Below are 13,914 nucleotides of genomic sequence, written 5' to 3' on the forward strand. Positions count from 1 at the left end.
AGCATCTCTGGAGAGAAGGAGTGGATGACGTTTCAGGTCGAGACCCTTCTTCAGTCTGATGTCAGGGGAGTGGGCAGGACAGAGATAGAATGTCGTCGGAGACAGTAAGTCTGGTGGGAGAACTGGGAAGGGGGAGGGGAAGTCAATGTTCATACCGCTGCTTACACCCCGGCATCCGCAACTCTTTCTTACACCTTTGAGGGGCTGGTTATGGCACACATTGACTGCAGCAGCCCTGACCCACTGCAGTTCGCCAATTGCCACAACAGGTCCTTGGCTGATGCCATCAGGGTGGCGCAGCGGTAGAGTTGCTGCCTTACAGCGAATGCCGCGCCGGAGACTCAGGTTCGATCCTGACTACGGGCGCCGTCTGTACGGAGTTTGTATGTTCTCCCCGTGACCTGCGTGGGTGTTCTCCGATATCTTCGGTTTCCTCCCACACTCCAAAGACGTACAGGTATGTAGGTTAATTGACTGGGTAAATGTAAAAATTGTCCTTAGTGTGTGTAGGATAGTGTTAATGTGCGGGGATCGCTGGGCGGCGCGGACTCGGTGGGCCAAAGGGCCTGTTTCCGCGCTGTATCTCTAAAAAAAAAATTCCCTGGCCCTGCACTCATCCCTGGAACACCTGGTCAAGAAGGACAAGTACATCTGACTCAGATTCATTGACTGGAGTTCTCCTTTCAATACCAATATCGCAACCAATGTCAAACTCGTGGAACTTGGAGTCAGCAATCTATATACTGAAACTCTTGTTTGTTTGTTTGTTCCTGAACTACAGCCAAACCGGTACACGGTAGCGCGACAGATTTAGGCCCACCTTACTCACCGTCATCCCTTTGGTGCTAATGGAAGGTTTCATTGAAATCGGTTATATTTTCAAAGTTATTCACATTTTAAAGTTTAAATCTATCTCCTAGGGAGGGAGGGAGAGGGGCAGGGAGGGGAGGAGGGGGGTTGAAGTGGATGGAGGGGGGGAGGGGAAGGGGCAGGGAGGGGCAGGGAGGGGAGGGGAGGGGAGGAGGGGGGTTGAAGTGGATGGAGGGGGGGAGGGGAAGGGGCAGGGAGGGGCAGGGAGGGGAGGGGAGGGAGAGGGGCAGGGAGGGGAGGAGGGGGGTTGAAGTGGATGGAGGGGGGGAGGGGAAGGGGCAGGGAGGGGCAGGGAGGGGAGGGGAGGGGAGGGGAGGGGAGGGGAGGGGAGGGGAGGGGAGGGGAGGGGAGGGGATGGGAGGGGAGGGGAGGGGAGGGGAGGGGAGGGGAGGGGAGGGGAGGGGAGGGGAGGGGAGGGGAGGGGAGGGGAGGGGAGGGGAGGGGAGGGGAGGGGAGGGGAGGGGGAGGGGAGGGGGAGGGGAGGGGGAGGGGAGGGGGAGGGGAGGGGGAGGGGAGGGGGAGGGGAGGGGGAGGGGAGGGGACGGTGCTGCACCAATGCAGGAGAGGTTTGGGCCCAACTGGTCCACTTGGTCTAGTGCCCTCTATAACCGGATCCTCGACTTTCTGACCAACAGACCACAATCAGTGGCGATAGGTGCCAAATCACCTCTACCATTATCCTTTATCTGTGCACTGTGGAAAGCTTGATTGTATTAATGTATAGTAGCTTCTTTGGCTGGTTAGTATGCAAACTATTAACACTATTAACTCTCAACTAATATTTAAAAGACATTTGGACAGTTACATGGATAGGAAACATTTAGAGGGATATGGGCCAATTGCAGGTAGGTAGGACAAGCGCAGATGGGGCACATTGGTCGGCGTGGGCAAGTTGGCCGAAGGGCCTGTTTCCATGCTGTATGACTCTATGACACTAAGGACAAGAGTTTCAGGTGCATGGGACCACTCTGATTGCACGTTACCCATGTAGTCACATTCCAAGGCATGGAAAATGATCACTGGTCCCTCACCAAAAAGGCAGCTCACCATCACCATCACAGTGGCACAGCAGGTAGAGCCGTGGCCTCACAACGCTAGAGACCCGGGTTTGTTCCCGACCGCAGGTGCTGTCTGTGTGTGGAGTTTGTACGTTCTCCCTGTGACCGCATGGGTTTCCTCCCACATTCCAAAGATGGCGGGCTGGATGGTTATCTATACAGATGAATCTGTACACTGTAAATGGATCGATTGTAATCATGTATTGTCTTTCTGCTGACTGGTTGGCACGTGATCCTTATCCCTCCTTATCCCTCTGTTTTTTCACACAGAGAGTGGTGAATCTGTGGAATTCTCTGCCACAGAAGGTAGTTGAGGCCAGTTCATTGGCTATATTTAAGAGGGAGTTAGATGTGGCCCTTGTGGCTAAAGGGATCAGGGGGTATGGAGAGAAGGCAGATACGGGATACTGAGTTGGATGATCAGCCATGATCATATTAAATGGCGGTGCGTACAGGCTCGAAGGGCCGAATGGCCTACTCCTGCACCTATTTTCTATGTTTCTATTCCCTGTAAATCCACGCGCCTATCTAAATACCTCTTATCTTCCTCCACCACCATCCCTGGCAGCACCTTCCGGGCACCCACCACTCTCTGTGTAAAGAACAACTTGGGCCCACATCTCCTCAATTCACCTTGTGGAGGGCAATAAAGGGGTTGGCAATAATATCAAGTCCACCCACAGATCTGGAATTAATATTCTTAGAGAAGCATCATTCGGCGACGACCTGCCACACCACAGTTTTATGGCTTCTTTTTAATGAGTCAACTTAAAACGAAATAAAAATATCAAGGAATACAGAAGCATTGGCCCAATGCCATACTCGGTGAATACAAGCCCGGAATACCACAGTCTGGAGTCCTTCCGCTGCTGGACATTGAAGGGCAGAATCCGGTGGGGACACCCCTCAAATGAGGGAAGGGATTTCCAGCGAGGGTTTTCTCCAGGTGCTCCGCTTTCCTTCCACATTCCAAAGACATACAGTTTTGAAGGATAATTCCGTTTAGTTTAGTTTAGAGATACAGTGCGGAAACAGGCCATTCAGGCCCACCAAGTCCGCGCAGCCCACCGCTCACTCCCTCCCCAACACAAGCACTAACCTACACAATAGGGGACTATTTACTATTTTTATTGAAGCCAATAAACCTCCAGACCCGTAGGTCTTTGGAATGTGGGAGGAAACCGGAGCACCCGGAGAAAACCCACGTGGTCACGGGGGACATTTACCAACTCCGTGCAGACAGCACCCGTAGTCAGGAATGAACCCGTGTCTCTGGCACCTTGAGGCAGCAACTCTACACTGCACCACCCTGCTTCAACTGTGAATTGTCCCTAGTGTGTCGGATATTGCTAATGTACTGGTCAGTGCGGACTCGGTGGGCCGAAATGCCTGTTTCCGTGCTGTAAAGGATATCACACCAGGCGCCACAAGAGTGGCAAGGGTGCATCTTTAGTTTACAGATACAGCATGAGAAAAGGCCCTTTGAGTCCAAGCCGACCATCGATCACACGTTCACACTAGTTCCATGTTATCCCACTATCTGAACCTCTCTCTACACACTTGGGGCAATTTATGGAGGGCCAATGAACTTCCAATCCCGCACGTCTTTGGAGTGTGGGAGGAAACCGGAGCACCCGGAGGAAACCTACGTGATCACAGGGAGAACGTGCAAACACCACACGGTGCAGCACCTGAGGTGAGGATCGAACCCGGGTCTCTGGCGCTGTGAGGCAGCAGCTTTACCAGCTGCGCCACTGGGCTGCTTGGTTTAAGGATTGTTACGAACATTACTGAATATGACACTGATTAATGTGTATTGGTACGAGATTGCCTGGGGAGTTTTTTTGCACTGAACTTGTTCCGTTTAGAGGTGTAGAGATACAGCATGGCAACAGGCCCTTCAGCCCACCAAGTCCGTGCTGGCCATCCATCACCTGGTCACACTAGTTCCATGTTATCCCACTTTCTCATCCACTCGAGATAAAACTTACAATTAACCCTCAAACCCGCACGTCTTTGGGGCGTGGGGGGAAAACGGAACATAGAGAAGTACAATCATAGAGTCTTACAGCATGGGAAAATGCCCTCCAGCTCGACTTGTCCATTCAACATGTCCCATGGACACTAGTCCCACCTGCCTGTGTTTGGCCCATATCCCTCCAAACCTGTCCTATCTATACATGTACTCGTCTAAATTTTCTGAAACTTGTACCCAGAGATTTTTTTTTTCTTATTCTGAATAAAGTGTGTTTTTGGAAATGTAAAACGCCACAAGCCGGGCAGTAGCTGGGGCGGGGGGGGGGGGGGGGGGGGTGGGGGGGTGTTGGGGGTACAGACACAGTAGAGAGGGGGGGGAACGGTGTTGGCACACTGACCTGTACATTGCAGGTACTCCTCCAAGATGAACTGACAGCAGAGGTCACACCAGGCGTGGGCAGCCGGCGACCCTGTGAAGCGGTGACCCTCCCCTCGCCTCTGCCCGGCGCCGGGCTCTCCTTCCTCGGTGAAGATGGTCCTTACGTCGGGTGGTCGGTACTTCTTCTTGCCTTTGCCGCGCGGGCTGAGCTCGTCCTTCGTCCACTCCTGACTCTGCTCGTGGTTGTTGGGGAGAGGGTGATGTATCTTGGCCACCCGGAGACCTTTCATGGTGGGGGTCCCTCTCTCTCTCTCCCCCACCGGCCGCCCTTCCTACACGGGAGGAGGTTGGAGCAGGGCGCTGTGAAGGTTGCAGGTTGCAGGTTGGGTTACTACTTACTACGCCCTGTACTGTGCCGCGTTAAACTGCACCGGGGACCACTCCTGACTCGCACAAGCTTCAAGGAAGTCACGGCGCTGCATTTATTTGCATCTTTAAAAAAAAATTAATAATAATTGACAATGGCAATTCGGCAGCTCGCTGAATTCAAGCCACCGTTCGGCCCATCGAGTCTATACTTGCATTCCACTGCACTCCCATTCGATCTGGTTCTGTCAATGGTCATATTAAACAAAGGCATCCTTGCTAGTAGAAACAAGGAACTGCAGATGCTGCTATTGAGGGCGTGCAGCGTGGGTTTACTAGGTTAATTCCCGGAATGGAGGGACTGTCATATGTTGAAAGACTGGAGCGACTAGGCTTGTATACACTGGAATTTAGAAGGATGAGAGGAGATCTTATCGAAACGTATAAGATTATTAAGGGGTTGGACACGTTAGAGGCAGGAAACATGTTCCCAATGTTGGGGGAGTCCAGAACCAGGGGCCACAGTTTAAGAATAAGGGGTAGGCCATTTAGAACTGAGATGAGGAAAATCTTTTTCAGTCAGAGTTGTGAATCTGTGGAATTCTCTGCCTCAGAAGGCAGTGGAGGCCAATTCTCTGAATGCATTCAAGAGCGAGCTGGATAGAGCTCTTAAGGATAGCGGAGTCAGGGGGTATGGGGAGAAGGCAGGAATGGTGTACTGATTGAGAATGATTAGCCATGATCACATTGAACGGCGGTGCTGGCTCGAAGGGCCAAATGGCCTCCTCCTGCACCTATTGTCTATTGTCAATGCACAAACATGCTGGAGTAACTCAACGGATCAGGCAGCATCTGTGGAGGAAGGGAATAGGTGACCCTTCTTCAGACTCAGAGATGCTGCCCGACCCACTGAATTACTCCAGCATTTTGCGCCCATCTTCGGTGTAAACCAGCATCTGCAGTTCCTTCCTCCACCCCTCTTCAGATCTGCCTACATTGGAATCATTGAAGTACCGAGAGGTAGAAGTAAAGTTGAAAAGGAAGCAGACTTGTTTAGTTTCGAGATGCAGCGTGGAAGCAGGGCCTTCAGCCGCCCAGTGATCCCCGCTACACTAGCACACACTGCACACCAGCGACAATTTACGATTTTTACCAAAGCCAATTAACTTACAAACCTGTCTGTCTTTGGAGTGTGGGAGGAAACCGGAGCACCCGGGGAAAACCCACGCGGTCACGGGGAGAGCGTACAAACTCCGTACAGGCAGCGTCCGTAGTCAGGATCGAACCTGAGTCTCTGGCGCTGTCAGACAGCAACTCTAGTGCTTCTACTTGTCTTTAGAAGTTTGAAGAGATCCTTCATGTTACCGAACTTCTGTAGATGAAGTATCCAACAGTTCCAAAGCACAGGAACACAAGAGGCTGCAGAGAATGGTGGACTCAGCCCACCTGGCCAGGACCTGCCCCGAAAGCAGTGGATAACCCTCAATCGCTTGAGGACAGGCGTTGGACGCTATGGAGTAGCGATGAAGAGGTGGGGTCTCATGGACAGTGCATCCTGCGAGTGTGGGGCCCCAACACAGACAGTGGAGCACACAGTCACCAGTTGCCCCAAATACCGGCCACCGAATGGTGAACGAGGTCTGACTGACCTGGACGATGACATGTTGGCCTGGCTCGCCTCAACGGAGGTGCAGGTCTAAAAGACATACGGCAGAAGAAGAAGCCCGCTCCATCACGGGCACAGCCGTCCCCAGCAGCAAAGGCAGCTACATGCATCGCTGCCTCAAGAAGGCGGCATCTATCATCGAGGATCTCCACTATTCGGGCCGTGTCCTCTTCTCACTGCGACCATCGGGCAGGACGTACAGAAGCATGCATCCCACACCACATCGGTTCATTTCTAAATGCGGATCCCAATTAGTGGTAAATCTAGCAGCAAGAGACATTGTACACAGAGGTTCATGCAGATGTAAGATTTTTAATATTTTATAAATGGTACATTGTATACAACAAATAGACATAACAGATTGCAAACCAAACCGGTTGCATTGTCTTGTTGAACAGATAACTACGGCAAGTCTTCACGGAGTGAGAAGACTGCAAGATGAAAAATGTTATATATTTTGACGGCATTTATTCCAGTTACTAGTAGAATATATCTCCCACTGATTAAGCCCAGCTTTCAAAATCAATGCCGGCCCACAAACAAAATGACTGAATGTGCTCTTGATCACAAGGATGTAATGAGATACCATTGTTTGCCCAGTTGAATGAGGTACAGGTTCACCACCGATTTCCCAGCAACAGGTGGGCTGGCACTTCCTTTAATGCGGACAAAATTACCAGAGCACTTGAAACCCCCCTTGGAAGTTTCCCCCTGAAAATGTGGCGCCTGGGCTGGGCGAGGCGGCCGATCTCCACGTCATCAGGACTTCCACGGCCGATCGGCGGGTTGAATTTGCCCACTGCAGCCGGGACTCTGGAACCCCAGCCAGGCTGGAGCCGGCAGATGCGTTCTCATAGCCGATTTCCGAGGCCGACTTTGCGTGCCGGTATCTTGGCCCCCCCAACCGCCGAGGCGGACCGTTCCGATACCGTTGGGATCCTCTCAGAGGCACAAGTTGGGATCCTCTCACAAGTTGGTTCGGCAAAACAGATAATCCTGAAAGCCCCTGGAACCAAGAGTGCCGGGAAATCGGTGGCGGGCCTGTACAATGCTTTAGTTCCCTCGGTTAAAAGGGGAACTTAATTTTAAAGAAGATTTTATGGCTGTTTTGAATCAGGGAGAAGTAATCAATGGTTCTGTAAAGGGATCAGACAGTAAATATACGCTAGCATTAACTTTCCTTACTTTAAAATAAACTCAGCACATCTCTCATCTGCACTGCCAATTCTGTTCAATTGAAGATTTGAACAATTAGGTTCTGCATACAAATATGTACAATATATACAGGCAGCAAGCGTAGTTAAAAAGGGCTATATTCACATTGTTAACAAAGGCAGCTTAGCCTTTCTTTGATTTAATCTGATTATTTGGAGTCTGTGTTTAATGTAACCTTTGTAATCTGCAGAAGTGCAAATTTGCAAAGTGCAATGTTTCTTTGTTGATAAGGTTAACAGCATTATAACTCGACTCGAAATACAATGTGGTCACTTCCAAGTTCAGTGGAAACTAGCGGATACTTGGTAAGGGGCAGGTGTGGCATCAAGAGCTGTACAGCATGCACACATCCAGTCACTGCTGCCTACCCAATATTATCCACCATCACTTTCTGATCACGTTTCTGACCGGTTATCTGAACTCCATCTAACCCAGGTCCAAAGCTGACTCCAGTTAAGCAACACCTCTCATCCAGTTGAAAATCTCTGGCCCGTGTTTTCAAGTTCCTCTAAGGTCCCCTCACCCCCTTCCTTCTGCCTAGTTTGTCCAGCCTTGTGCCACAGACGGCTGTGGAGGCCAAGTCATTGGGTGTTTTTAAAGCGGAGATTGACGGGTTCTTGATTAGTAAGGGTGTCCAGGGTTTAGGGGAGAAGGCAGGGGAATAGCATTGAGGGGGAAAGATAGATCAGATGTGATTGAATGGTGTTGTAGAAGCGAAGGGCCAAATGGCCTAATTCTGCTCCTGTGTTTTATGAAACCTGTCCTCAGGCATTTCCAAAGTCATTGGTAGACCTGGCTTTTTAAGTCCTTTCCCAAACCTCTCAACCTTTATGCTTCTTAAAACCTAGCTCTCTTTAGACTTTAGTGATACAGCGTGGAAACAGGCCCTTCAGTCCACGACAATCAGCGATCGCCCCTTTAAACTAGCACTATCACACTAGGGACAATTTAAAATTAAGTTGCAAACCTGCACGCCTTTGGGGTGTGGGAGGAAACAGGAGCACCCGGGGAAAACACATGCGGTCACAGGGAGAACGTGCAAACTCTGCACAGACTGCACCCGTAGTCAGGATGGAACCCGGGTCTCTGGTGCTGTGAGGCAGCAACTCTACCGCTGCACCGCCCCCTTGAGGCCAACTCATTGGATATTTTTAAAGCGGAGATTGACAGGGTCTTGATTAGTACGTGTGTCAGGGGTTATGGCAGGGGACCGAGGTTGAGAGGGAAAGATGGATCAGCCATGATTGAATGGCGGAGTAGACTTGATGGGCATAGGGCCTAATTCTGCTCCTATGTCCCAGTATCTCTGAACATGGGTCAGGCTTAAAATGTATCTAATAACACATCTTAGAGTGGGGTCCCATGTTCAAATCCAACCTGTTACTGCTTGGCTCCCATTGTCCCACCACAGAGATCATTGGGCAACTCAGTCTCCACAAACACTACATAAACGCAGGCAGTTGTTACGAACTAGAGGGAAGAAGAGTCAACACTTGAAAGCATTTGACAAGGTTCCACATAGGAGATTAGTGGGCAAAATTAGTGCACATGGTATTGGAGGTAGGGTACTGACATGGATAGAAAATTGGTTGACAGACAGAAAGCAAAGAGTGGGGATAAATGGGTCCCTTTTAGAATGGCAGGCAGTACCTAGTGGGGTACCGCAAGGCTGGGACCGCAGCTATTTACAATATACATTAATGACTTGGATGAAGGGATTAAAAGTACCATTAGCAAATTTGCAGATGATACAAAGCTGGGTGGCAGTGTGAACTGTGAGGAAGATGCTATGAGGTTGCAGGGTGACTTGGACAGGTTGTGTGAGTGGGCGGATGCAGTTTAATGTGGATAAGTGTAAGGTTATCCACTTTGGTGGTAAGAATAGGAAGGCAGAGTATTATCTGAATGGTGTCAAGTTAGGAACAGGGGACGTACAACCAGATCTGGGTGTCCTAGTGCATCAGTCACTGAAAGGAAGCATGCAGGTACAGCAGGCAGTGAAGAAAGCCAATGGAATGTTGGCCTTCATAACAAGAGGAGTTGAGTATAGGAACAAAGAGGTCCTTCTACAGTTGTACAGGGCCCTAGTGAGACCGCACCTGGAGTACTGTGTGCAGTTTTGGTCTCCAAATTTGAGGAAGGATATTCTTGCTATTGAGGGTGTGCAGCGTAGGTTTACAAGGTTAATTCCCAGAATGACGGGACTATCATATGTTGAAAGACTGGAGCGACTAGGCTTGTATACACTGGAATTTAGAAGGATGAAAGGACGAAACGTATAAGATTATTAAGGGGTTGGACACATTAGAGGCAGGAAACATGTTCCCAATGTTGGGGGAGTCCAGAACAAGGGACCACAGTTTAAGAATAAGGGGTAGGCCATTTAGAACTGAGATGAGGAAAAACTTTTTCAGTCAGAGAGTTGTGAATCTGGAATTCTCTGCCTCAGAAGGCAGTGGAGGCCAATTCTCTGAATGCATTCAAGAGAGAGCTGGATAGAGCTCTTGAGGATAGCGGAGTCAGGGGGTATGGGGAGAAGGCAGGAACGGGGTACTGATTGAGAATGATCAGCCATGATCACATTGAATGGCGGTGCTGGCTCGGAGGGCCGAATGGCCTCCTCCTGCACCTATTGTCTATAACACTGTATGTGTCTCTGTAGCAGCACTAAGTGGAATATATCCCTCACCACATTAGGGACACAGACTGAGACTTTCACCACCGTTCTAGACAGGGTGTGGAGACTATTGAGAAATTAAATGTCAGAAATAAAAAATAAAAAGATCAGAGCTTCTGAGATTTAGTCCTCCTTCCATGCAGATCTGACCTAAAATATCACCTATCCACGTTCTCCAGAGATGCTGCCTGACCTGCTGAGTTACTCCGGCACTTTTTGCCTTCTTTTTTTTTGGTAAACCAGCATCTGCAGTTCCTCATGCCTACATGTTACTGTGTTTTGTTTAGTTATGAAATTTAATTTCTCGTTAGTCCCCATTATTTGCATTAGAGAGCTTCACAAAGTGCAAAGAGCAGGGTGGTGCCAGGCTGATAGTGCAAGGGGGATGGACCCAGGCAAACTGTACATGGTCCCTCAGTTTGTTTAGAGGCGATCGGGACTCTGAATTCCTCCATCTACCGTCAGCGCTCCAAACCTGTTGAAAGACCAAACATCAGAACAGCTTCAATCGCTTGTGCCAGGTCACCCCGAGGTGCCGCGGTCAAACCCGCATCAAGCCTGGCTCACCGCCGCAGAACCGGGAGCCTGCCCGGAGAGGGAAGCCGCCGAGCCCGGCCCCTGCTCGTCCCGTGGACTGGCGAGGAGGGGGTCGGAGTCGGGACTGTGGGCCGGTATGCAGACCGGCAGTGCGAGGCGGTGCAGTCCTTCGATGGGGGAGTAGACCGCTGGAGGACCTGCAGCAGCCTGGGGCTCGGATGGATCAGGCGCCGCTCCAAGAGGCAGAGCACGTGGACCAGACGCGGCTTGCAGCGGCACGGAGCGGCAGGGCACTGAACAACAACTGAGACTTGAAAATGGCGCCAGATCTGGCAACTCTGTGTACTGTCTCTGTGTGCCTCTATCCACCTGCACTGTATCTGAGATGCTTATCTAAGATGGATCTAAGTGTTATGTATTAGTGGTACCTGTACAAAACTGTGTACAAAAATGAATTTCACTGAACTTCGGTAGATGTGACAAATAAAGTACCATTAAACCATTGAGCAAGTTATCAGGATCAGAGAAAGTCTCAATGAATGCAACATTTTAACCCTTTAGCCATTATAATATTTTTTAAATTTTGAAATTATAGAACATAGAAGAGTACAGCACAGGAATAAGCCCTTCGGCCCACAATGTTTGTGCCGAACATGATGCCCAGTTAAATTAATCTCATCTGCCTGTGCATGATCCATATCCCTCTATTCCCTGTGTTTCCATGTGCCTGTCTAAAAGCCTCTTAAACGTCACTATCATATCTGTCACCACCACCACCCCTGGCAATGCGTGCCAGGCCCCCATTAGTTTAGTTTAGAGATACAGTGCAGAAACAGGCCCTTTGGCCCACCGAGTCCGCGCCAACCAGCAATCCCCGTACATTAACACTATCCTAATCCCCTGTGACATTTATGGAGTGGTTGAAGATAAACTAGATTTACCTTTCCAGGATGTGATTGTTCTCAGCAAGCTCCCTAACGACTCCTTCCATCTCCTCCTTCAATTTCTTCATTCTGGTGGAAAGATTTAAAAATAAATATGTTTGATGGAGAAAGAATGTGCCGTACATAGACTAAAATACTGCAGATGCTTGAAACCAAAGATAATAGAGCAGAGCAAGATAGACCACTCGACCCTAAAAACCGTAGTATGTCATGGCGCCTTTTTAGTAGGCAGAAATATTTTAAAAGAAAAATAACAAAAATCTGTGAATTGATAGATGAGATATATTCTGCATTTTTATAGTATCATCACACATACTGTTCCCCCAAAACACTGATTACACTACGCGAGGCATAACGGCCGGCAGATTTTGTCTACTAAAATGGTGGACGTTATGCTCCTTTGCATACTATACTTCAGTATAGGCGATTTCAACGGAGTGGTTCATCTTGCTCCTCTAGTATCTTTGGTAGAAACCTACAATAAAATTACTGGAAATACCCAGTGGGTTAAGCAGCATCTGTGGAAAGAGAAACAGTCAAATGCATGTGTTGGAATGCTTTAAGATGAACAAGACTGCATAGACCAATTTTGTCCATTTAAGATCCACTGTGATCAGACCAAATTCCATTTAATGTCACTACATCAAGAAATAATTTATTTAAACCTGTCTGTGTGGCGGATCAGGCCACTACATCTGTAACACACATACACTATGAATAATCATATGCAAACACGTTACAACCCAGGGCTTTGTTCTTTCAGAAATCATTTACTCCTGGTTGAAATGGTACACTTTAAGCTGACTGTCACACCAAATGGAAGGATTTCAATGGGATTTGTCTTCTTTTTGGAAATGTGTATCTTCCTTGTGTCTATCAATACAATTTAACCTGTTATAATCATGTAGGTTAAATATTGAAGGGAAATACAGAAACTTGATTTCATCCATAAATGACTTATATTTACCAAAAGACTTCTTGTACTTTCTCACACCAGTCAGAAATGTTATAGTCAAAGAGTCATGCAGCGCGGAGACAGGCTCATCAGCCCAACTTAAGATGAGGGGGGAAGGATTTAATAGGAACCTGAGGAGCAGCTTTTTCACACGAAAGGTGGTGGGTGTATGGTGGTGGGTGTGGTGGGAGGAAGTAGTTGAGGCATAGAAACAGAAAATAGGTGCAGGATTAGACCAATTCGGCCCTTCTAGACAACACCGCCATTCAATATGGTCATGGCTGATCATCCAAAATCAGTACCCCGTTCCGGCTTTTTCCCCATATCGCAGCGTTTAAGAAACTTTTGGACAGGTACGTGGATAGGATACGTTTAGAGGGATATGGGTGGAACGCAGGCAGGTGGGACTAGTGTAATGGGACATGTTTGTCGGTGTGGGCAAGATGGGCCGATGGGGCCTGTTTCCATGTTGTATGACTCTATGACTCTAATTGTGATACTTCATTCCTATTTCGATTTCCACCAAATCATATCACAAACCGAAAAGTCCATTCACTTTCTTTATGAATTTAGGCACAATGTGTGTATAATAATGTACAATGTTGTACCTCTGAACACGACAATAATAAACCTGAACCACTTCATAATCAACTCAAGAGGTATTTACCCGATGGTCATTTCCATCAGCGTGTTCTGGCTGGGGTAGGACTGGGACATGGGAGGCTTCCAGTCCCCAGGGGGCGCCAGGAGAGATTTCTGAGGCAGCAGTTCCTGCAACTAGAGAAAGGTAGAGGGTGGGAATGGAGGGGGTGAGGAGGGGCAGGGAATGTAGGAAAGGGCAGAGAGAGTGTGAGCGACGCAGGGAAGGAGGGAAACACATCAGCAATAATTCAATACAATTTTGTTTTGTATAGTTCATTCCCATCCAACCACAGAACTGTGGATGAATTGAATGAGAATCGTCATGTTCATACAGTAAGTCAGAAGAGCAGAAATAGGCCATTCAGCCCATCGAGACTATTCCACCATTTGTTATATTATATATAAAATAGATAATATATATATTATAGATAACATATATTATATATATACAAATAATGTAAACACGTGTAATCATGTATGGTCTTTTCACTGACTGGATAGCACGCAACAAAAAGCTTTTGGTTTAGTTTAGTTTATTGTCACGTACCGAGGTACACTGAAAAACTTTTTTGTTGCCTACTATCCAATCAGCAGAAACACTATACAAACAAACATTTCACAGTGTACA

The 13,914-nt window shown here is 48.5% G+C and overlaps 1 protein-coding gene across 4 annotated transcripts in view; it reads right to left on the reverse strand.

The window, feature by feature from the left end:
* Nucleotides 1-6,618: 6,618 nt before the first annotated feature.
* The window catches only part of tbk1 (TANK-binding kinase 1), a 33,357-nt gene continuing 26,061 nt past the window's right edge, over nucleotides 6,619-13,914 (reverse strand). For all 4 annotated transcript variants that reach the window (XM_078417242.1, XM_078417241.1, XM_078417240.1 and 1 more), the window contains 3 exons: nucleotides 13,312-13,421; nucleotides 11,687-11,758; nucleotides 6,619-10,683 (listed from right to left, as the gene is read on the reverse strand). In XM_078417242.1, coding sequence (XP_078273368.1) covers nucleotides 10,632-10,683; nucleotides 11,687-11,758; nucleotides 13,312-13,421 — 234 coding nt within the window. In that variant the 3' untranslated portion in view covers nucleotides 6,619-10,631. The remainder of the gene's footprint in view (nucleotides 10,684-11,686; nucleotides 11,759-13,311; nucleotides 13,422-13,914) is intronic.

Source organism: Rhinoraja longicauda, chromosome 20, assembly GCF_053455715.1.
Source record: "Rhinoraja longicauda isolate Sanriku21f chromosome 20, sRhiLon1.1, whole genome shotgun sequence".
In the NCBI taxonomy this organism is placed as follows: domain Eukaryota; kingdom Metazoa; phylum Chordata; class Chondrichthyes; order Rajiformes; family Arhynchobatidae; genus Rhinoraja; species Rhinoraja longicauda.